Source organism: Leptinotarsa decemlineata, unplaced genomic scaffold, assembly GCF_025532065.1.
Source record: "Leptinotarsa decemlineata unplaced genomic scaffold, Ldec_3_MD MMD2_P_RNA_scaffold_2, whole genome shotgun sequence".
NCBI classification, from domain to species: Eukaryota; Metazoa; Arthropoda; class Insecta; order Coleoptera; family Chrysomelidae; genus Leptinotarsa; species Leptinotarsa decemlineata.
The window spans coordinates 4,918,387-4,942,899 of record NW_027412529.1 but is presented as its reverse complement, the minus strand read 5'-3'; the positions used below and the strand labels follow the sequence as shown (position 1 = coordinate 4,942,899).

Genomic DNA, 24,513 nt, shown 5'->3' with positions numbered 1-24,513 from the left:
GATTTCTGAGCCTTTGATTCATATTGTCGACTTCACTTTCATTGAGGAGAGGTTTCCTGATATAATGAAAATGTCAAAGGTTTTGCCAATATACAAAAATAAGGGCTCTCGATCTAACTGTGCATCTTACAAGCCTATATCGCTACTTAGTCAGTTTTCTAAGACTATTGAATACTGTTTCTATCAAAGATTATATGATTACTTTGGATCATTCAGATTATTTTCTTCTAGTCAGAATACTTATAGAAGAAATAAATCTACAGTTGATGCAATTGATCAAGTCATTAAACATGCGCTTGAAATCTTGGAAAACATACTGTTACACAAATTGCAGTTTTATGGTATACGTGGCTTTGCATTGAATTGGGTTGGATCTTACCTGACTGATCGAAGTCAGCTGGTCTGTGTAAATGGAATGAATTCTGAAAGAAAATGTATATCAAGAGGGGTACCTCAAGGCTCTGTTTTGGGACCTCTTCTATTTTTGGTTTTTATAAATGATCTTCCGAAGTTTTGTTCCAAACGCTGCCATTACTGTTATTTTTGCGGACGATACTAACATCTTGGTATCTGTCAAAGCTAATGAAGTAACTGATCAAATTTCTGAGTGGTGCTAAATCTTAAATGCTAAACTTTGTTACTGAAAATACAATTGATAAAAGCTATTTGGTTAGATAGTTTACATCAAGTTAATTGTACTAAATTCTTAGGAATATTGATAATAAACTGGAAGTTCCATGTTGATAGTGTCAAACTGAAGCTCAGTAAACATATATATTTACTTCTTCGGTTAAAACAAACAGTCTCTCTTGGTGTTCTCAAGCTTGTATACCACAGTTTAATTCAGTCAGTAATTTCCTATGGTCTTGAACAGTGGGGCTTATCAGCTAAAGCTGATGAAGTTTTTGATATTTAGAAAAAGATAAAGATATATATGGATATAGGACTGCCTGCCCGGTACTGACGATGCCCAATAGTCTGAAACAGCTGTCTACGGTGGCTCTTAAATTGAAATCAATATGGGAAAAATCAGAAAGTACTTATCTATTCATATTTTGATTTTTATGGAATTATTTTCCAGCAGCTTGACTGCATTAACCTTTCTAGATTTCATATCATTTCTAGAAACATGTGGATTCGTTTTCCGATGGCATTTCAGGTTAGCTTCCCAAGTTTCTGCTACCGCAGTTGTCGGTTGATTGGTCAAACCACCAACACTGACATAAAAACTTGGCAAGTTGACTTGGGTGTCACACCAATAGGTGGTTCCACTATGTTTCGCTTGTTTTTACGCAGCTATTTTTATCAAGTACTTTCTTGGTTTTTCTCATTTTGTCTTCAATCGAGGACCGCCTGCCCGGTACTGACGATGCCCAATAGGCTGAAACAGCTGTATACCGGTGGCTCTTAAATTGAAATCAATATGGGAATGATCAAAAAGTACTAATCTATTTATCTTTCGATTTTCATGGAATTATTTTCCAGCAGCTTGACTGCATTAACCTTTCTCGATTATATATATATATATATATATATATATATAATCGAGAAAGGTTAATGCAATCAAGCTGCTGGAAAATAATTCCATGAAAATCGAAAGATAAATAGAATTATTCCTAGAAATAAGCAAATCCATGACCATTTCACCAGAAATAACTCTCAACTACATCAACCTTATAGTAGATTGACAGTATCAAAAAATTACCCCATGTGCTTTGGGGTTAAGCTATATAGTGACGACATTAAATCCCCCAAATATCAACGTCTTTAAAAGATGACTCAAGATTTTTCTATTGCAAAAAGCAAACTACTACTCTGTGGATGAGTTTCTCCTTGAATCCCAATTTGATTGTGGCTTATTAACTTTTTTTAGGTATGTTTTATATTGACTTTTCGAAGTTTGTTTGACCTGTTGAATCAGCCAGTATTTTATGATATGTTTTTTTGTCTAATGTGATTGTGAAGGAAAACTGATTCAATAAATATTTGATTGATTGATACCTTGTGTGGATATATCCATACTTTTGGAGAATCTCCATCATGTTGTCATTCAAATTTTCAACATTTTTCATATTCTCCTCCAAACTAATTGTTCAATTACAGTAATGACTGAATATCAATACATTTGTAACCTGTATATATCGGCTTTTCAAACGTAAGAATTTTTTTGTATACCGAAGAAATATTCAGATAGTTAATAACTGTATAATACTGAGAAGTGGTCCTGAGATTAGACTTTTTAACAATATATTCTCTAGTCTTATCTCTCGCTAATTGGAGTAAGGACGGAACTCTAGGTCTGTTTTTAATATAATCGAAGAACCCACCATATCCTATGGAAGCAGCTAAATAATCATCGATCTCAGCAGAACATAAATCGTCTAAGGGGCGATAAATCCAGTAGCGAGCAGATTCATTCGCGTCTTTGAGAAACATAATTACAGCCATCCACTGATCTTTAACAGACACCATTTCATTGACTCTAGATTCTATGGTACTTTCAATGTCAAAAATTAACCTGGAAGTGGTTGCGAAAACGTCCCAATCAGTCGTATAGTCAATAAACATCAACAATTTGAAAAGCTCACAGTAACCGAACCTAATGAAAATAATGTGTATGACATGACAACTCATTTGATAACCGTTTTGCAGCAGGAGGAAAATCAGTTTAGTTAGCTGATCTATGGAGGCATTATCCTCTGGAAATCCACCAATGAACTCTTTCATATTGTAACTGCTTATGCTTTCAGCTATTACAGCCAGTACAGAATCATCACTATCTTCTAACACCACATCTATAAAATCATGGAAAACTTGGCCCTTCAAGCTACCTAGATTAAAGAAATTTATTTGTTTTGCTTCTCGGGGATCTAGTCTTTTCCATAAGAGTTTGAAAATTTTAGGATCTTGCAAGGCCAAACTTTTTTCAAAAGCGACTTTATCTACTTTAACTCCTGTATTTAGTAATTTCTCAACTATACAATGTCCGTAATATATGGTCATATCTAAAATGTTTTTCTGGGTACTCAAGTCATTTACATACTCACATAGAGTATCTATCAATACAACATTCTTAAGATACATTGCTATTTCAAATGGTGTTTTACCACGATTATCCTTCATATTAGCATCTGCATTGTAATAGAGAAGTATGTACACAGTTTCCAAACAGTTATCAAGTGTAGCTTTATGTAACACAGACCTGCCCTCTGAGTCGACAGCATCCAAGTCTGCCCCATTTTCTATGAGTAACTGTGAAATATTTGGAAAGTGAACAGATGCATGCAGAGGTGTTTCAAAGTATTCGTTCGGTATATTCACATCAGCTCCACTATCAACGAGAAGTTGTGTCATCTTGAAATTACCAAACTTCGAGGAAGTAAAGCAAGGCGTTTCGTCGAATTTGTTTCTCGCATTAATATCTATATCAGGTACAGTAAGAAGGCATTTCATGATATCCAAACTGAAAATTAGTTATATCAATCATTAATCAGAGAGACGTTGCTTGTAGCTTACTTTTCTTTCATTGCAGCTAGATGCAGTGGCGTATAACCATCAGAGTCCTTGCTATTGACAGACTCTCCAGATGTAATCAAATATGTAATTTTATCCAAGTTTTCCTTCCGGACAGCTTTCATAATACTTGGCTCATCACGTTCAGGTGGTTCGCACAGTTGGTTAATCTTAAAAGATAAAAATAGTGAGTGTTAAAAATGGTTTGCTGGTTAGAAAAATTTTATAAAATTATTTCACTGTTACTGTTGCAGATATCCACGTTCACTTCATTTGATAGATCTTGTTTTTAATGATTTCTTGGAATTGGTTGTACATTTTATGTGTTATGCATGGGTACCTGCAAAGTTTGTAAACATAACCTGGCTGAGGATGAATCTACTTTTGAGTGGAGTGGAGTGCTCAGGTCTTACTGCATCAGAGTTGATACAGGAAGTTCAACAATTAAAGACTGAACTTGAATCTCTCAAAACGGCAATCTCAACTACGATACAACTTCAGACCAACCAATAAATCATTCATCGTTTGAAGAAATTGTTGAGGAAGTGAATGAGAGAAATAAGCGGAAGAATAATTTAATTATATTCGGTATCAAAGCCAACCACCAGATGCTCGGAAAAACTCCGATAAATTAGCAGCAAGGAATGTAATTCAAGCCATTCAACCGGATGTCCAATTCCAATTCATAGATATCATCAGACTGGGTCGTTTTGCTAATGGTAGAAACCGCCCAGTCAGGGTCATCTTGAAAAACGAATCTGATCTTCATCAAATAATTAGAAACTCAACAAATTTGAAAAATCCTGAAGAATTCAGGAGAATATCCGTATCTTTCGACAGAACGCGGCGCCAACTGGATCATTACAAGCTCGTGAAGACCAAATTGGAAGATCGTCACAGCAAGGGTGACATAAACTGCAGAATCAAATACATTAATGGAGTGCCGAAAATTGTGTCCAATACTTTAAACTAAAGCAGTCCAACTTCACCCACTCATTCACTTGCAACTACCAAAATGTGAGAGGTATGAGAAGCAAAGTTTCAATATTTCACGCCTGTGTTTCGGAAGAGAAATATGACGTGATAGCTCTGAGTGAAACGTGGTTGCAGGATGATATCACCAGCAGTGAATTGTTTCCAAGTGGTTACATAGTTCATAGATCAGATCGTAAGTTACTGGAAACCAATCTTCAAACAGGTGGAGGGGTTCTGCTTGCTTGCAAAGATTTTCTGAACAGTAAAAAAAATTAACCTAGACTTATTCAAAAACAATCTACCAGCAATAGATATGCAAATAGGGATGCAAATGTTCATACATACAGTCATGTTTCCTTCTACCTATTTGTTATATACATTCCGCCATCTACTACTATAGATCATTATGATCAGTTTTTTTGAAATGTTCGAACACATTCACGAGATATATAATGAAAACATTGTAGTGTTACGTGATTTCAAAATAACACACTTCATTCACAACTCCGATAATGATACAAAAACATCACTGGCAAATAATTTTTCAAACTTGAAACAGCTCAATAATATACTCAACTCCTCTAACCGTTTACTAGAGATCAACATTGATATTTATTCAAAATACAAAACATTCAAAGCTGAAAACTCCCAAAAAACATATAACTTCAAAAAAGCAGATTATCCTTCTTTGTATTCGGCTTTGCAAGAATGTGACTGGACGTTCCTGAATAATTACACAGATGTGAACCTTGCAGTAGATAAATTATATGAGACAATATATTCCATTTTTGATACACACATACCATTGTACAAAACAGTGATCCACAAATACCCGAAATGGTACTCTGCCGATATTATTGGCTAACGATATTATTGGCTAACGCCTTGGAAAAATATAAAAAAGACCAAATCAATGTTCTATTTAAATCGCTTCAGAATCTTGCGGTCCACCATAAAAACAGAAATTAAACAATCCTATGAAATCTACCTAGTAAATGTACAATCATCAATTCGCAATGATCTAAAATCTTTCTGGAATTTCATTAATTCAAAAAAATAAAAGTCAAGAATTCCTGGTAAAATGAACTATAACAATCAAGAACTAGAAAGCCCTCAAGATATAGTAAATGCGTTTGCAGAGTTCTTTAGCAGCGTGTATCTTCCTTACAATTCAAATCCAAGAGGTCGTTCGGAATCGGTAAATAATAGTCAAAATATCAACATCACAAACATTTCAGAAAATGAAGTGAGAGAAAACCTCAAGAACAAAATGACTTCCGGTTTTGATTCCATACCATCTTTCATAGTGGAAGACTGTAGCTCAGTCTTAGCTTCTCCTCTCTGTTACCTCTTTAACTTATCGTTAAATACAGCAACGTTTCCTGATGTTTGGAAACTTGGCGAAATTTTAAAGAACGGGGATGTTTCAAACATATCAAACTACAATTATCTCAAACTTCGCGAAGGCGTTTGAAATTATCTTGTATAAGCACATTTACTTGTCAACACGCAACCAAATGAGTGAATTTCAACATGGTTTCATGAACCACCGCAGCACTGAATCAAATCTAGCACTGGTTTTCCACTACAAGTGCTCAACGTTGGATAATCAAGGACAGGTGGACGTGATATACACAGATTTCTCAAAGGCCTTTGACAAAATTTATCATAGCATCTTACATTCGAAACTGGATCTTATTGGCCTTAGTAATGAGCTACTAGGCTTTTTTGAGTCGTGCCTTTTTAACTGTAACCAAATAGTTTATTACAACAGATACAAATCAAACACAATAATTGCTAAGTCTGGCGTACACCAAGGATCGAATTTGGGACCGCTGTTGTTTTTGATATTTATCAATGATTTAAGCACACAAATAAATTCTAAGAAACTTTTTTTTGCTGATGATCTGAAAATACTGAATTCTATCCAAAATGTGAATGATTGCAAAACACTTCAGGAAAATATAGATAATGTGCAGGCTTGGTGTGAAATTAATAACCTACATCTGAATATAGGTAAATGTAAAGCTATGTCATATACTGTAAAACATAGACATATTGACCATCCATACAATATTCAAGGTAGTTTGCTAACCCGTTGGGTGGAGACTAAGGATTTGGGTGTATTTTTTGACTCTAAAATGGCATTTGTCAATCACATAAACAAAAAAGTTTCCAAAGCCAATAAAATGTTAGGATTTATCAAACTAAATTGTGAAAACGCTTTGAAGATATTATATTTCTCATATGTCAGATCCAAGCTTGAATACTGCTTAATTATTTGGAGCCCCTACTATTTCTGTCATGAGTACTCAATTGAAAAAGTTCAAAGAAAATTTTAGAAATTCTTGTACTTCAAAAACACTGGAATTTATCCAGCTAGGGGTTCTGACCACTATAGTTTTCTCAATCTCTTTCAATTAATTTCTTTAGAAAAAATGAGAAGATGTGCTTCAATAACCTTTTTGCATAAACTACTGCACAGCCAAGTAGACTGCCATTTGCTCCTGTCTGAACTGAACTTTAGGGTGCCAAGAGCTTAGTCACGACTGAATCTCACATTTGACTGCTCTGCAGCTCGAACAAACATAATATTGCATTCTCCAACTAAATATATGTGTGAAAACTACAACTCAATATGCAGCTTTTGCGATATTAATACTTGCTCAGCGAATCATACAAAAAAGTTGCAATGGAAATCTTAAAGTGATATCAAAACTGTTTTTTCTTTTTTGTGTTGTGAGAGAGTCAGTTATTATAATCACTCTTACCAAGTAGCGCAATGAATAGTCATACTATCAGTTTTTTTCTTTTGTTTTAGTTTTCTTTCTTTTGTTTTCTATTCGAAGTTATATATCATTGTTATGTTATTTTCATATAGCATGTCAAGAATGAACATGATTTGTTAATTTATTTTATCTATTATCAGTACTGATGTATTTAATTATGTCCTGTAATTGGGTGTTACCTGTTGGGCAATAAATGATATCATTATTATTATCATGCAGTTGTTATTATTTGAAATGTGTCGTTTTGATATTGATTATTAAAAGATAATTCAGTAAGGTTTGCAGTTTCCAATAATTTATAACATTTACATAGGAGGCCTGTTAAAAAATAAGGTAAATGCTCAAATTTGTGGGCTATGTACATTCAATTAGTAATTTTTTATTTTTTTATGTTGGTACACTGGTCTCAAACATGTGTTCACAGTTACAACAGCTGTTTAGTTTGCTGGTGAGAGGCATAAAAGTTAGAGTAGTTTTGCATGTTCGGTGATTTTCCGCTATAAAAGTACACCAACAACCGATGAAAATAATGAGAAAGTGTAGAAAATTGTTATTGGGAAAGATTATTGTTGTCGACTGTCGAATTGAATTCTAAAAAGTATTTTTCTATATATTTTTGCTTGTTTACCAAAATGTTATGGGCCCAGATGGATAGATAGAAACTTTATTGCCTAAAGAAGAGTAAATTCTTGCTGATAAAGTTAGGAGATTAACTATTATATGTAAAAGTTGTACATATCTTTGCTTGTTCCATGATATTTGGAGCACAACTTAAAAACCAATTGAGAAAAACCTGTGAGGGCAGCTGTCCGTTCATCAAATTTATTCCACCGAGAGCTATAGAAAAAGTTACTTATTCCATACAAGTTCTCATTGGTGAATTTGATGTTAAAAGTTCAACATGGATACACGTTTCGGGATTGTTTGAAAAGAAAGAAATTTTTGTTGTACAAACAAGTACGAAACCCACTTACTAGACAGCTTATACACAATAGTGAATATGTAAGGGTAATTTGTTTCTTTCACATCAAGCTGTTAAGCAGTTTATATCATTCTGAAGTATCTCAGTCATTTAAATATGCTACTTCACTGAATAGTTTCAAGTCACCAGCAAAAAGAAAACCTAACTTCACAATGTTTCAAAAACTTTTTGTCAACTGAGTTGGTTTTGATCATAGATTGAGTAGGAATGTTTGTAGGGGGGGCAACAACTGGGTAATTTAAAAAAATATTTCAACAGTTTTAATTAACAGATATGCTGAATTCGGGTTAGCAATCCAGATAGTCCTCGAACAGTCACTAGTAGCAACATAAACGTGTCCACTCTCAATAAACAGTTTTTCAACTATTTTGAACTGCACCAGAATTGTCTCAAATGTAAGCCTGAAAATGCCTATTACGAAAAGTAATGAATATCCTGTATTGTGGAAATGGATTTTGAGAAAGAAAAAATCAAGCCTGGATTCATATGCTGGTCTATAGACTGAAGTCATTAGTAATAATGTCTAAAGTTGATTCATTAATTATCAGCATTCATGTATGAGCTTTGATATAATAAATATGTGCATGAGTTGTAATTTTTCAGTGGTAATGGATGGAAAACATGAATTCTTAATACCTATGATCAGCCAATGAATCTATATTCACCAAAACATACCAAATCTGCCAATGTTTCGCCATCCAAATCTTCCAATGTTTCGTTACCCAAATCCATGACAAAATATTACTTGTGATAGAACTGCTAGCTGTAGGATATAGGAATATCCTAATATCATTTGTTCTTCTGTCGCTGCTCTTCAGTTTATGGCAACTTGTAAATTAACTGGGAATAAACGCAGTTCTCTATTTCCCCCTTCTCATTTTATCTTGAAGAATCTGATATTTTATGTTTATTGGATTCTTTCACTAGTATCTATGCGATAATGAAATAATGACTAAAGTTTGGGAATTCCCCACCAGCGTGACCACATTTTATTTGAGAAATACACCTATTGTCATTGTCTAGACACAGACTAGATTAAGTACTCTGTGGCACAATAAGTATACTGTGTCTGTGGTCTAGACAATAGGTTCGTTTTGGTTCTGTATTTCGAACCGTTATTGAACCGTCCGTATCGACGCCGAATCAAAGCGCAGAACATTACAGTCACAGAGCGTTCTGGAACGGTCCCAACAAGTAAAAAATCAAAACATATAATAAAATTATTCTGACAAGTGTATAAACAAATATTTGAGGTTAGGTACATCTACTCTGGTATAACGATCATTGGACTTTTGAGTTAAGTTTAAAGACAAGAGTGAAAAAGTTATGCAAATATATAATTGAAGTGTGATGATGTTTTTGAAAAAATTAGAGTAACAGAAATTAACTGAGACGTTATCTCCGGTTATTCAAAATTAAATTGAAAATATATTGTCCTCTCTTTCTAATCTTATACTAATAAGTTTGACAAAAACATGCCAAGAATAAATTTTTGGAATTGTAAAAGATGTGATAATAACAATGATTATTATTATTATTGCTACATACATTTCACGACTATCTGTTGTGGTGTAAGAATAATGTTGATATATAATTTTGTCTTATTTAGAGGTCGCAATGAACTCTCCGAGTTTCTTTGTTTTACGGAGACGAACAGTATTGTAGATAAAATACCAAATGAAACACCAACTAAACCAACTAAAATACGGATAAAAATGAGATTAAGAAAACGTTAAACGTTACTACCAAAATCCACAACGCAAATGAAAATTTTATTAGTGCGCAAGAGCAAATTCGAAGTTCTTACCGGTCTCTATTCAAATGTACGAAATAATAATTATCGTTCTGGAATAGTTCCGAATCGATTCGGAGAAAACCAAAACACTTTGTAAACGATACTAGAACGGTTCTAACTGATCCAAAACACTTTTTAATAACAGCGTATAATCGAACTGTCCAGAATTGTGAACCAAAACAAACCCAATGCTACGGCGTTATTGAAAAATTACTGAAAACTGAAATATACTGAAATATATTTGAAAAGCACCAACATAGTGAAAGTTTGAGTTTTCGACCACTAGATGGCGCTTTTAAAGACATTTGAATAGTATCACTGATAGACAATGACTGAATCTAGAAGTCCTCGGCTTACAAACCTGAGAACTCCCGGAAAATCCTAACATATTTGTTTTATGTATGGCAGACACCAAGTGCTCCTTCAAGGAAGCCTACGAGAAAGAACTTCTTAGTCGTATGCTTTACAATTTGCATTTCCATTCCTTGACTTCTTCAATTACTATGCAAATAAAAGATTTAATTCCCATTCCGCACGATATTCTTGATCAAATGTTCATTTTGAACGATTCATTGTAACAAGTTAACCATAAGTTATGGTTGTAAATATTCAGAAACAGGCATGTTTCTATGTTCGAAATTAAATTTTTAATTCTTTGGAAGTTTTAAAACGAAAAGTGAAATGAGCCTATATACTATTATCTTCTTCTTCTTCCTTCAATCGGAGGTCAGCACGGACAGATTAAGGTTATGTCGATGGTAAAAACTGATAATGGCTGCGTCCAAAACAAAAAATCGCTCTGCGTCGAATGCAGCGTAAAAATGTTTTTTGAATCAGTTAGACGGTATATGTAAAATATATCAAATTTCAAAATGGAATCAATGAAGTCGCCCCGGAGCGCCAATTAATTTTTATTGTTGTATTTATTTTATTTTTATCGTTGTTTTAACACATTGTAATAATGTTATTTGATTATAAAATTTATCAATTAAAAAAAAAATATTCGAAATATTCAAATTAACAAAGAAACTCGTGTTGACCGTGAATTTGTATCTATAATAATAAAAAAACAGGTAAAAAGCAAGAGATATCAACTGAAGGGTACCGTCTACGAAAAATTCTAATTTAGGAAAGGAATGACACATTGTCACGGTATAACGCTAAAAGAAACGTTGTTACAATAGAAAGAGATATATTTTTAGGAAAGAATAATTCCCACATATTTTTTTATAAAGATGGAAAAGTAAGAAGCCAATACCTTTCTTTGCTAAAATCGTCCTTATGCTTGACAGTATTCCGTATACTGTGCTAAGCTAACTATTCGTTTGTTTACCAGACACCGCACCGCCAGGGTGCACGTAATTTGTATTATGAATGAATTGAATTTTTACTTGTAACTCCAAGCAATTGCACAACTTCATTAGGTGTAATATATCTACTTATTTCGATCAAAATATTTCATAACTGAGGCATATGCATGCTCCCTATTTCATTACTGTCTTCAGCTGTGTGATAATGCAGCTTTAACCACTGGAACCCTGATGGACGCAAGCAAAAGCAATACCTAACAAAACAACCAAAAAATAAACCTTATGCATAATCCTGATCAATTATTTTTTTGGTTTATTAGTCCAAAGTTCAACGGTTAATTTTCTGATATATGTACTAAGGTTCATCAGTCTCCTCTTATTCTCTTTATTACTCATAAATTCTATAGATAGTAGGTTGTATTTAAAACAACATAATAAAGGCAGTATCCAATAATTATATCTTTTACTTGTAAACTGAACACAAAATGTCAACTTTTTTTATGATGAAAAGATGTTTGTCAACTAGTTCAATGATGAGTGCAATTCAAAATGTTACAGTTATTGGTGGAGGGCTAATGGGATCTGGAATAGCTCAAGCAAGTATTTTTTCAAATATCTTTTTTGACTTCTATTCTTTTATTCTTGGCATCTCAATTTATCCTAAATGGTTATAATTATTCCATAATGAATTTTAATTTCTATAGGTAGCTGCGCAGAGTGGTCAAAATGTAACGCTGGTTGAGGTTAATGCAGAAATCTTGAAAAAGTCCGAATCTAGTATTGCAAACAATGTGGCCAGAGTTGCAAAAAAGATGTATAAGGATGATGAGACTGCAGCAAAAAAATTTGTTGAAGACACCAAAGCCCGCATCAAAGGTTCTACGAGCGCTGTCGATTCTGTTAAAGACTGTGATTTAGTTGTTGAGGCAATTGTAGAAAAACTGGAAATTAAGCATTCTCTCTTCAAAAGTTTAGATGCTGTGGCACCCAAGAAAACAATTTTTGCATCAAATACCAGCTCATTATCTATTGGAGACATTGCTTCCGTAACGAATAGAAAGGATAAATTTCTAGGTTTGCATTTTTTCAATCCCGTACCTGTGATGAAGCTGCTTGAAGTTGTTAGAATCCCGGACACTTCGGAAGAAACATATCAAGCGGCAATGACATGGGGCAAAGCTATCGGTAAAACTTGTATCACATGTAAGGATACTCCCGGATTTGTAGTCAACAGATTACTGGTGCCTTATATAGCAGAAGCAATACGAATGATGGAGAGAGGTATGTTTTGAAAATTTTTATTAGCCCTGAAATATTTATAAAATGTCAAGTTGATTGCCTTTTCCTGATTGTGAATAAAGGAGAATTTATGTATGCTTGATGAATTAACCTTGCCAAGATTTTTGTTATTTTTTCATTATTATTCTATTCTGATATACAGAATGTCTCGCAATCATTTCTTTCATTATTTCAGGGGATGCCTCACCACATGATATCGATATTGCCATGAAGCTAGGGGCAGGGTATCCAATGGGTCCAATAGAATTAGCTGACTATGTTGGTCACGATACCACATTATCCATTATCAACGGGTGGCACAAGAAATTCCCAGATAATCCTCTTTTCCAACCCTGCGGTTCTCTGCAAAAGTTGGTGCAAGATGGAAAACTTGGAATGAAAACTGGAGAAGGATACTACAAATATAATAAGTAACGATAGTAACTTACGACAGCTTTTATTTTTCCACAAATAGATTTCTATTTTTCCACATAGTTTCTTCAGGATTATATGGGTAAAACATATGAATACTTGTTGTAACGGAATTTCATCCACACTCTTTTATTAGTATTTTTTGCAGTTTTGTCTTATTTACAGATTCGATGTCAGGTTCTTGGATTTCATTTTGAAAATTCATTTTAACTCGCAACATTTTTACAGCTTGAAATATTGGTTACGACAATTTTCCAATGAAGTGATAGATAAGAAAAAATGGTCGAAATATTATAAAATATGGAAGAGGATTCTTCAGAAAAAAATTGAAAGCAGACTTCCCAACTGACACCATATTTTTTGAAAACTAAATGTTTTTATTGTATTGCAATTTTTGTATTGTAAGGTTATGAATGTTTTTCAGGTTTATTAAAATTTAAAAATTGTTAGCTATTAAATATATTTGAAATATTTTGTTAAGTGATAAATTCATCTTTTTTTTTTTCTTGGGTGTCGTCGGCATCGACTGTTATGGTCATTAGCCTCCGCGTTAAATTCTTGTAGATAATTATATACAATTTTATAATTCTTTGTTTTATTTTTCTGACCAAGTTAATGAATTAAGGATAAAGGAACTCCCGTCGTTTGGCGTATTTCCTTCATTACGTTCCATTCATAAAATAAAAGATGTAGTTGGTATCAGTTTAATATACTATATAATTATGAATCAACAGGAAATATTAATTGTATAATATGTTTAAAGTACCTATTAATGAAACATATTCTTTGGGTTGGATATATTTATAATGTATAAAGTAATTGATTTATTCTTGGATTAGATGAGTATTTGTAAGTTTTGTTAAACATAGAAACTACCTAAGTTGAATTTGTTATGGCCATAGAATTTTATCAATGTAGCAATGATACCATCCGAAGAAAATTTAGTTTTCAATTATCACAGAAGTTGCTGAGGATGTTGGCATATCGGTTGGCCATGCCATGCAATTTTTTCGGAAATTTTGGACATGAAGCGTGTGGCAGGAAAGTTCGTTCCAAAATTGCTGAACTTGTACCAAAAAAACCGTCCCATGAGCATCGTTCAAGATTTATTGAATAACGGCGATCTCGATTTGCTTAAAAGGGGTCATAACTAGGGTTACCACCTCTTAGCTGTCTAAACCCGGAGAAAAAAAACATTGATTATGAAAACTTTTTATTTTATTTTGAACTTATATTTTACATTCGAACGAACAGATTTTAAAATATTTGGTCTATAGTAAAACCAATAATGATTGAGAGTAAAGCGCGTTGTCATATCTAAATTTTACGTTACCAGTTTATAGCAGAATCAAAATAAATATAGTAAGCAGTAGAGTTGTAGGTTGTGGCAAATTATAGATAATACACAATACTAGTACGATTAAAAGGTATTATTTATGACAAAAATCAGTAATGAGCTTGTAATGAGAAATACTTATACATTTCTTGATTACTGATCAGTTAAAATTCATTATTTTCTGTATAGTGTTAGATATTTATTACAACTAGTGGCAACGCTGTACGCAACGATATTTCTGTCTTTGTCACTTTACCGTAACTTCCATCTCATCGTTGCAGTCCTCACTAATGTACTTGCAGCCATGAGCGTATCATTGGTTTGTGAATTGTACGTTTTACAGTTAAGTTAGCAATCGACGTGTTGTGATAACAATTGGTGAAAATAATAGTGCTAATAAGTGTTTAAGCGTTACATAATTATATTTCTACACCGTTCTCAAACTACTCAAAAAATGGGAGACGGTCGGGCCTTCCACGTCGAAAAAGGTAAAACGGTCGGAGTCTCGGTCAGTAAGAGAAAAACAAATTGTACTGCTAGTATTTCACTGTCTTGAAAGAGATCATCAGCCACCAAAAGATGACTTTGTGCATATGTGCTGTAATTGTACGTGTGTACCTCCGAACAACCAACCGGGCATTTCTACATCATTAAGTTCCACAATTACAAAAGATAAATTAGTTGATATGTGCTCTGATTATACCGGTGTACCAAAATCATCGATTTACAAAATACTAAGAGAAGCAGAAATTCGTGGGGACGTACAAACGCCAAAAACTAGTAGCGGACGAAAAAAAATCACAGTTGATGAAGAAGCCAAAACCAGTATACGCAGAACTATTCACAGTTTCTTTTTCAGAAATGAGCTGCCCACACTACAAACAGTTCTGGAGGCACTTAGCGATCATGAATTGGTCCCAAAAATGGGTAAAGAAACTTTTAGGAAACTTGTACACGAAATGAAATTTACGTACGGAAAAGTTGACAGGAAAAGCATTCTCATTGAACGTCAAGAAATAATAGCATGGAGAAGAAGAAAAATTGGCGAATTTCGGAAGCTCAAAAAAAAATTGTACTTCATGGACGAGACATGGGTTAACCAAGGACATACGGTCAAAAAAGTATGGCAGGATGGTAATATAACAAGTGCACGACAAGCCTTTATTCTTTATTGAAGGTTTGTCAGTTGGGTTAAAACAGCCATCTGGAAAAGGTAGTCGTCTGATAGTTACGCATATAGGAAGCGACAGTGGATTTTTACCAAATGGTGAATTAATATTTAAATCTAAGAAAACAGGCGACTGTCATGAAGAGATGAATGCGGAGGTGTTTGAAAAATGGTTTGAAGGCATCATTCAACTTGTGGAACCTGGGTCTGTCATCGTCATGGACAATGCCCCATACCATAGTCGACATTTAGAACCATTATCGAAACAATCATGGAAAAAAGCAGCAATTCAAGAATGGTTAATTAATAAGAACATCCAATATAACATAGATAGTTTAAAGGCAGAACTACTTCAGCTAACAAAATTACACTACTCTCAATCATTATTGGTTTTAGTACAGAATAGACAAATTTAAAAAACTCTGCAGTCCATTTTGAAATTGAAAAACGTTTGAATTTCCGCCTTGAAATATTCTTCATTTAAACGATTTCTTTCCTTTGTCCATGTATCGAATACTATGCTAAAAACACGCTCGCATGCAGCGTTAGATACAGGTACAGATAAAACGAATGAAACATTTTTGTTAACATAACACCAACTCCATTTTCGATGGTTGAGAAAAATTTTGCCCACCTCAAATCCACTCTTTCATTTGATTTAAAAATGCTGTCTTGAACTTCCCTTAAAATGCAAAAATCTTAAAGTTCATTTTCATCAAAACTGATCTTCAAATCAACGGCCAAATCTCTCAAATCATCCCACGTTATCGGTTTTTTCATTAAAAGTATGCTCAATTTACTGTAGGAACTCAGAATTTTCAAAGTCATACCATTTATTCAGGTAATCCAAACATCTCTGAAAGAAAATATCTGCTTCCTTGTAAAACGTAGCGTTGTCTGTTTCATTTAGTTTTTTTAAAAGATCTTTTACTGAACTACCAAAAAAATCCTTTCTTCTATTTATAGGTTACCGGGAATGTTGTCGTCAAAAGTTTATGGAACTATGTATACTTACCTTGCCACGTGTCTACATATTGGAATGTCTATTGTATATGAAACAAAATCAAAACATGTATAGTAGACATTGCGATTTACACAACTATTCTACTCGAAACAGTCAAAGAATTGTACAAAACTATTTGCGACTCTCCCGTACTAGAGACGGAACTAGCTATCATTGCATAAATATGTACAATGTCCTTCCAGAAGAAGTAAAAAACTTACCTTTCACACAGTTTAAGAACAAAATAAAACTATACCTAAAAAAAAAAGCGTTCTATAGCACTGATGAGTACCTTCAAAATAACTTTAGGGACATGCATTAAATCACTTAATTCTTTTTAACAATGTCTGTGCATCATTTTTTTTTTATATCCGTAAGTGTTAGTTGTCAAGTATACTTGTTTATATGCATTTATTGTAAATTTTTATCCAATAACGTATTTTTTTTTTCTTTTCGACTTGTGTAAATACTGCTGTATATTAGCATCAATAAATGATTATTATTATAATTTTTTGGCGGATTTCAATCATCGCGCAATTCTGTGCAAGTTACAAAATCACTTTAAGGACAGTGTTGAAAATCTGCATTGTATTATGTAAAAAGTAACATATGTCTGTTTAAAATCTGTTTTTTCGTGTATCACCTGTCGCCCCCATACGAACGACAACTCTCAGAAGTTGAGAAACTTGTGCGAGCTAAGGACTAACGAGGTCTTACCTTTTAACGTGTGATTCCTAACACGTTCCTAACAGTAGCATATCATAACGGCAGGGAGTTTTCATCGTTATTTTTGCACAACTTGTTATTCCGGGAGAATTTTATATATTTTAAATTCCTTCCGGGAGATTTTAATTTTCAGAGCTTAAATCCGGAATACTCCCGGAATTCCGAGAGAGGTGGGAACCCTAGTCATAACTGGTAACGAATCATATATATATATATATATATATATATATATATATATATATATATATATATATATATATATATATATATATATATATATATATATATATATATATATATATATATATATATATATATTTTTTATTGATGCAACTAATTTTCCTTTATTTTGAGCATTTCAATATTAAATTCTACAAAAAGGATTTGAAGCTTTATATCTTCTATTAATTATCTGCGAGCGCTTTCGACAGTTGGTAGTACTGGCACAAACTCAAAGGAGTGCCAGAAGATGACAGTACTACCAACTGTCGAAAGCGCTCGCAGATAATTAATAGAAGATATATATATATAAGTATATATATATATATATTTCCGATTGATTCGGCCGCTACTTGAAGATCCATAGTAATTTCAAAAACTACACCTCGATTTGATCTCCACAAACTAAGAAAATTTCCAGTATTGTGGAAAAACAATTCATGACTTTTACATCACGAAAATGCACCTGCCCACTCGTCATTGCTTGTTCGTAATTTTTTGTCCAAAAACAACACCTAATCATGCCTCAGCCACCTTATCCACCATATTTGGCCCCTTGCGACTTTTTCCTGTTCGCAAGATTGAAAAGACCCATGAAAGGACAGTGTTTTGCAATGACTCGAGATAAAAACCGAATTGCTGAGAAGCTCAAAGACACCAAAAAGGGCATATCAGAACTACTTCAAAGATATTATTAAATTTGTTTTTACACAAGTTATTTTGCGCTGCAAATTTTCAACCACTCAGCAGGGACTCATACAGAATTTTCAGCAAGTTAAATAACCTAACAATAAGTATAATATACCTAGCACAAAGTATTATTATTAAATTAGGAATGTTACTTTCTGTGAAGGAATTCGGAACCAGGTACCAAAATTATATTTCTTTCGAACAAAAATTGGGTCAATTAACAGCTCGACAGTATCAATTTGGAATAAACATACATAGATCCTCTTTAATTACTTCTGTCAACATGTATGTTTCTCTGGGATTATTCAGGCTACTATATTTGATCATTTTGATGTTTACATTTCACATTTTATATCTCCAATTTAACAACGTTCATTGATAGATTAGTTAACTTGCTCATGCACAAGGTTATACCTTTTATGAACAACAAACCGATCTATTTGCTGAATTAAATTGAACAATTTTTATTGTAATTTTAAATATTTTTGATGGCAAATAAAGAAAAGTTGTTGAAAAAAATTACTTAATTTGCGTCGTGTAAAATCTATCAAATCGTAAAGTTAACTGTCACTTCGACAATAATATTCCATGAAAGTGGAAAAAATTTATTTTATTCAACCATAAAATATACATTTTAATTTCTTCCACCTCATTTTTTGCTTGCTAAGATTATTCCGTCGTATTTCTGTTGGAACCACTTCATGGCGTCTTCCTTGGTCAATCGGTGGCTGAATCCTACTTTGCCTTGTTTCGCCCTCCTGTGAGCTACATTGAAACCTGGACGACCCAACACAACGTAGAAATCTAAACCGTAGATTCCAATGCTGGGGTCATATTTGATTCCAAGATCAATGTGTTCTTGGATACCGAAACCGAAGTTTCCGGACGCTGCAACAAATCACATTATTTAATATAAAATAAATTATTTCTTAGTAGCAAACCTTAAAACAAGGGAGTTTTCAATGATTTCTTTCCGGTCATTTTAATTCTCAGTGAAAAAAATTTAAAACACCAAATAGAATTGAATATTGAAAATATATTTGACTTGCATACATGCGCTTAATTTTTTTGTTGATTCTGTAGAAATTACATGTAGTTAGAACAGTGAATGATTTTATTAGTACTTCTGAAGTTAAAAAAGTTTACAATCCTTCCATTCATATTTGCTTCATTTCGTTTCGGTGGCTGTACATATTTATTTACACATTAGGAGCACCTACAGAAGCAATATTTTGGATACCAAAATATCATGCAAATGGATCTGATCATTAGATCTCCAAATAGATAAACAATGAATAAGAACAGATCAAAATGATGTGCAGTAATATCAACAGACTGGTCAACAAATTGTTATCATGGAAACTACTGCATTATTTAGCCTAATAACATTCCACGAGAGCCTCACATCTACATCCATGATTCTGAAATTGATGTGGATGTCTGGATCGTAGTGAATATTAAAGATTCTGGTTTCAAAAATGAAAAAACCTGTCTGTGATTAAAGTTGAGAAGATTTAGGTTTTCACTTTTTTCTAGATGTACAATTGGGTCGGAAGAAACAAAACAAGATCACACTTTTACTTTGAGAAGAAACAAGGTATATAATAATAAAAAACTAATAAATCTATCGCTTTGGTCATTCAATTATTTTTAATCATGAAGTTAATGACCTCAGTTAGTTACTTATATCTCATTTATACAGGGATTTTGTGATTTCAAAAAGTAAAAAACAATGGCTTCTTCGGCGTGTCTTTGCTCGCCTGAGTGATAATCTCACTATAAAGTGTGTTTTGAATACAAAGTAATCTGGTGATCTCACGAAGAGCGATAATGATGGCTACTAATTCTTTGGTAAATAATCATTTTTCAGGCTCACTCTACTTGTTGAAATATTTTCAATTAAACCTACATAGTTTTTTTCCGTTTATCACAAATACAAAGTCAAAACTTATCAGTCTGGTCTACTTTTAAAGTTACGGCTACTCAATAGTCAAAACTGTTCCGAAACTCACTTCTGGTAATGAAAATTCGTAAAAGGACACCTTTTAACGATTACATGCTGTGGACCTGTATTCAGCCATTTGAAATGTTTTCACAGAATAAAAATGGAAATTTTTATTACTCTTTGATAATAATAATAGTTTATTTGACCATTATTTGTACGAGGTAGTACACGTGGTAAGTCAAAGAACACAAACAGAAAATTAGAAACAAATAAATGACATTAAAGTCATTACCATAAAACTCGGGCAAACTTAAACAATATATATATATACTAACTTAAATTTTCATTCAAGTATTCCTGGTAGTAAATTGATGGATGTATCTGTTACCATGTTTTTTCACCACTTGTATTTGTAACTAACATTACTACAGTTTTGTTCTATGACATTTTCAAACGAATACAATAAACTCGTTTTCATTCGAAAAGGTGCTTATAGAACAAAACTGCAGTAACGTTAGTTACAAATACAAGTGGTAAAAAACATTAGAAAGTTTCATTTCTCATGATATTTCTGGTAGCTATAGTAGCATTTTTCAATGAGGAAACATTTGGATCATTTACAAAACACATGACGAGGTAGGTGATGGCATTATGAAAGGTGGATTTTCTATATTTGATTGTTTGCTGGGTGTGTAATTGATTGTCATGATCTATACAAATCATGGGAAGAACCAACAGTCAAGAAAGTAGACTAGTTCTTTCTGACAAAAACTATACATTTATAAATGTACACTAATGAAACAGTTTACTTTCTTTTTATTAACACTGGTTTACCAACTTTCTTGATATTCCATATCAAATATCATTTTCAAGTTCAGTTTTAGTACTATGAAACCTATTCAAATCTGTACATCAACCCTAAGTCATGATATTCAGGGAAATGTTTGAAAAAGCCATTGCATGATATAAACTTAATGAGACTTTCATAATCAACATATCTTTTCATGTTTTATTGCAATGAATGATTGAAGGAGGTTCTCAACATCGACATGAGTATTCCATCCAATTTAGGGACTCATCAGTCATAGTGACTAAAAATGCATATATAAATAAATAAATTTCAAAAATTTTGCTTAGCCTCAATGGCAATTCAATCACCCAATATATATTTTTTTTCTTTAAGAATGTCTTTACAATGGAAATATATGAGAGCGTTTATACACACTTTATAAAGTAAAAGTTGAGTATTTGGTGAATGAATAAACTATAAATGATATATTATGTAACAAAAAAGAGAAAAGCTAGTGCAATTAGAACATAAAAAAACATTACATACCTAATTCATTTGCAATAAATGATGCTTTTCAAGTTCTCATTGCACTACTAGAACCCAGCTTTGGCTAGGTTGTTAGAAGTTAGATTTTTTTCAAAAACTTACTAACCTTCTCACTTCACAGTGAGAATTTCAGAGTCAACTGTATTTAGTGAATTCTGATACAAATTCTCATAGTGTCAGCCACTTCCATTGACAAATATATTCTTGATAGATTCGGCATTACATTCATTTCCAGTGTAAATTTGTAACACTGTTAACAAAGCCAATTAGTCTCTTGAACAATTATGTTTGTGAAATAGAACGTTTTGCATTACATAAAAGGTGGCAAGAGAATAATCGTTCGCATCTTTGGCAAAAGTAAGAGCCTGGAATAGTCAATTTTTCCACTTATGAGTGCCAATGTCTTCTTAGCTAGCAAGTGTCACAGAAACGAAATTTCAACAAAACGTTTCAAATTTTATCTTCTAATAATTTTACAGTGTGGTCAGCATAAATAGCCACTACTTTCCTAAACAACTTTGAGGAGATTGAACATACATTTATGTCATGAAAATAAAATCTATTCATTTTTCTATATAGAAGCAATGCATTCTCAATGTAAAATCTACTTGGAAGGTACAGCACACTCATGAACAGAAACTGATGGCTTACCTGAAAAGTTATCCCTTCTCAATTCATATTCTCTCACTTTGAGACCTCTCTCCAAGATTTCTTCAGCTTTAGCACCACGGACTGTGCAATGTACAGCGATTTTTTCATTACGACGGATGCCAAAAGACCTAACAGTATATCTGGCTTTGGAGAAAACAGGCTGTTGTCCAGTAAGTTGTTCCAATACCTGAAAAACATTATTAAATAACAAATTGCAGAAATTTCGGTATTTCTCCTTTATAAAAAACATTTTCTGGAAATGTTCTTGTAATAGTTTAAAATGTATACTTGAGAACTTACTTTGGCAGCTCTCGTGAGTCTGTCACCAGATTCTCCGACACAAATATTCAAGCATAACTTTCGGATATGCAATTCCCTCATGGGGTTCTTGGTCTTGTCCTTAACTTCTTTTTTGTCTGAGGCCTGAAAATAAAAGTAAAATCAATTCTTTATCCATTATATAGGTTATGTTTGTTTCGACTATGAAAACACGGTTTAGTTTTTGGTGTTCCTGAAAATATTGCAAAAAAATTATTGGAGTGCACTTTAGACACGAATTTTATATGAAACCAATTTAAAAATTATATACGATCAACAGATGTTTGAAGAAATTCGTTTATTGAAAAATTCACCAACTCACCGCCATTGTAAAGTTGGACTTGAAAGAAAAACAGAAGTGATTTTCGGGCCCGTTGCCAGTTCTTAACGTTCAATCCAAATGATTCCGTTAGAGGGAGCTGAGTTGGCGTAGAACCATAGAATACCTTACAGAAAAGACAAGTTGCTGTAACCTATTTTCAGCAGTAAACTCAAATAATTTGAAACTAGGCAGGTTGTTAGGCCAACATTTCAACAATTCCAACCGAACTAGCTCTGTTTAAATTCACTAACCACTCGACGAAAATTTAGGTTGACAGTAACCAACTTGAGATTCTCAAAAAGGTTATGGTTTCTGTGGTATATTAGAACGCACTTAGTGACAAGTGTCAATTGAGACAGTTGACATTTGATATAGAGAAATAAAATGGTGTACGAGACCACATGTTCAAGTTATGTAAAAGAATAAATTCAATAATAAACGCTGCTTCCTATTAGTCGGTATTTCACTGAATGAACCACGAAACATTCAAATTAGGCTAGAACCCTCGGACAACACAGGACCTTACCGTCTTACCGATAAAAGCTGAAAGAAAAAATGGAAAGATGATCAAAAATAATCTATACATTCAATAGATATTTGTTGATGATGATGAATCGAAGATAACGTAAAATGATTTCAGACATAGCATTCCCTTTTTTGGAATTTTTTATCGTTGTCTTCTCAATTTTATCGAAAAAAAGAAAGTAATACAATTCATAAAATTATGAAACGACAATAAAAATTAAATGACGCTCCGGGGTGACTTGATTAATTCCAGTGACGCACTTGCTTTTTCAACTGCAGGAAAACCCGGAAAACCTGCAGCAATACATTCATAAAATATTGTAGTAGTTTAGCAAATTCTAGTGTTGATTTTTGACAAATGGTTTTTAGTTTATTATTTGTTTTTTATAGAAGCGTGAATGAAATACTAGTTTAAACAATTGATATTTGAAAACTTTTCCATTCGAAGTCTTACATGGAAAAAGCAACGTAGACTTCAGTAGTTCAGATTTCGAAAGCTGTATGAAATTTATTAGACTTTGAACTCTTTAGTTTAGGAAATTGAGATATTCGAGAGCGTTTGTGAGTATTGTCATATTCCAAACGATATTGTTATTGATAACGTATTCAAAAAACACTTTATTGTGAGATTTTCACCAGATAGTTCTACAAAAACGCATTCCGTGTTTCGTCATAAAATTGTTTCTTCGGGAATGTCTATCGTTATTGATGACAGTGCTATAATGCAGATTATGATGCATTGTAAATGAACATAAATCTACTTTTCCATTCATTTGCTATTAAAAGTAAAAATTTCAATCATTTTCCATTTGAAAAAGCAATAAGAAAGCTGACAGCATAAGTAAGTATGGAAAAGGAATCTGTAATGATGAAGAGGGGAACACCGATTCGGCTTTCTGAACGTCCATAGCAGCGTTGAAATGGCATTAAAAAGCGAGAGGCGAGAGTATTTGAAATGTATACATTCAAATTGTCGTGTATTGAAAACTCTTTTCTCACATCAGAACAGGAATACTGTCATTCGACGCGCCTTCCCCTAACCAAGTTAGCATCAAGAGATATATAAAACTCCTACGTATGTATGTATTCCTTCTCAATACATTCTTAACAATTATTTTGAAACATTAACTAACCAAAGTTGGTGCAATTAATATTTTGAAAAAATACCACGTACCTATTGTAAATTTATTGGTACAGTAT

General features: G+C 33.0%; 3 protein-coding genes across 5 annotated transcripts; 1 reads left to right on the top strand and 2 right to left on the bottom strand.

Moving 5' to 3' along the window:
* Positions 1–1,639: 1,639 nt before the first annotated feature.
* On the bottom strand, positions 1,640–9,286 carry LOC111517441 (uncharacterized). Of its 2 annotated transcripts, none has more exons than XM_023173604.2 (3): positions 8,935–9,286; positions 3,517–3,683; positions 1,640–3,463 (listed from the first exon to the last, which is right to left on the bottom strand). In XM_023173604.2, exons 1-3 carry the CDS (start codon positions 8,989–8,991, stop codon positions 2,098–2,100), a joined length of 1,590 nt encoding a protein of 529 aa, XP_023029372.2. In that variant the 5' UTR covers positions 8,992–9,286; the 3' UTR covers positions 1,640–2,097. The 2 variants fall into 2 exon arrangements, with proteins under 2 accessions (XP_023029372.2, XP_074038159.1); XM_074182058.1 differs by having other exon boundaries at positions 3,517–3,684; positions 8,960–9,286.
* A 2,346-nt stretch (positions 9,287–11,632) lies between these two features.
* LOC111517440 (hydroxyacyl-coenzyme A dehydrogenase, mitochondrial) lies at positions 11,633–13,660 on the top strand. Of its 2 annotated transcripts, none has more exons than XM_074182056.1 (3): positions 11,633–11,964; positions 12,073–12,645; positions 12,839–13,660. In XM_074182056.1, the coding sequence occupies exons 1-3, from the start codon at positions 11,850–11,852 to the stop codon at positions 13,075–13,077; spliced, it is 927 nt and encodes a 308-aa protein (XP_074038157.1). In that variant the 5' UTR covers positions 11,633–11,849; the 3' UTR covers positions 13,078–13,660. The 2 variants fall into 2 exon arrangements, with proteins under 2 accessions (XP_074038157.1, XP_023029371.2); XM_023173603.2 differs by having other exon boundaries at positions 11,637–11,960; positions 12,069–12,645.
* A 5,147-nt stretch (positions 13,661–18,807) lies between these two features.
* RpL11 (Ribosomal protein L11) lies at positions 18,808–22,937 on the bottom strand. Its single transcript, XM_023173602.2, has 4 exons — positions 22,789–22,937; positions 22,449–22,571; positions 22,149–22,335; positions 18,808–19,104 (listed from the first exon to the last, which is right to left on the bottom strand). Exons 1-4 carry the CDS (start codon positions 22,792–22,794, stop codon positions 18,866–18,868), a joined length of 555 nt encoding a protein of 184 aa, XP_023029370.1. The 5' UTR covers positions 22,795–22,937; the 3' UTR covers positions 18,808–18,865.
* Between the last annotated feature and the right edge of the window lie 1,576 nt (positions 22,938–24,513).

Coding starts and splice junctions, on each gene's coding strand:
- LOC111517441 (XM_023173604.2), bottom strand. CDS start 8,991: ATGGATTTGGGTAACGAAACATTGGAAGATTTGGATGGCGAAACATTG. Junction 3,684..8,934: donor GCGAAACATTGGCAGATTTG/GTATGTTTTGGT, acceptor TTATCTTTTAAG/ATTAACCAACTGTGCGAACC. Junction 3,464..3,516: donor CTAGCTGCAATGAAAGAAAA/GTAAGCTACAAG, acceptor ACTAATTTTCAG/TTTGGATATCATGAAATGCC.
- LOC111517440 (XM_074182056.1), top strand. CDS start 11,850: ATGTCAACTTTTTTTATGATGAAAAGATGTTTGTCAACTAGTTCAATG. Junction 11,965..12,072: donor ATCTGGAATAGCTCAAGCAA/GTATTTTTTCAA, acceptor TTCTATAGGTAG/CTGCGCAGAGTGGTCAAAAT. Junction 12,646..12,838: donor AATACGAATGATGGAGAGAG/GTATGTTTTGAA, acceptor TCATTATTTCAG/GGGATGCCTCACCACATGAT.
- RpL11 (XM_023173602.2), bottom strand. Junction 22,336..22,448: donor GACTCACGAGAGCTGCCAAA/GTAAGTTCTCAA, acceptor AATGTTTTTCAG/GTATTGGAACAACTTACTGG. Junction 19,105..22,148: donor GAGAAGGGATAACTTTTCAG/GTAAGCCATCAG, acceptor GATTTGTTGCAG/CGTCCGGAAACTTCGGTTTC.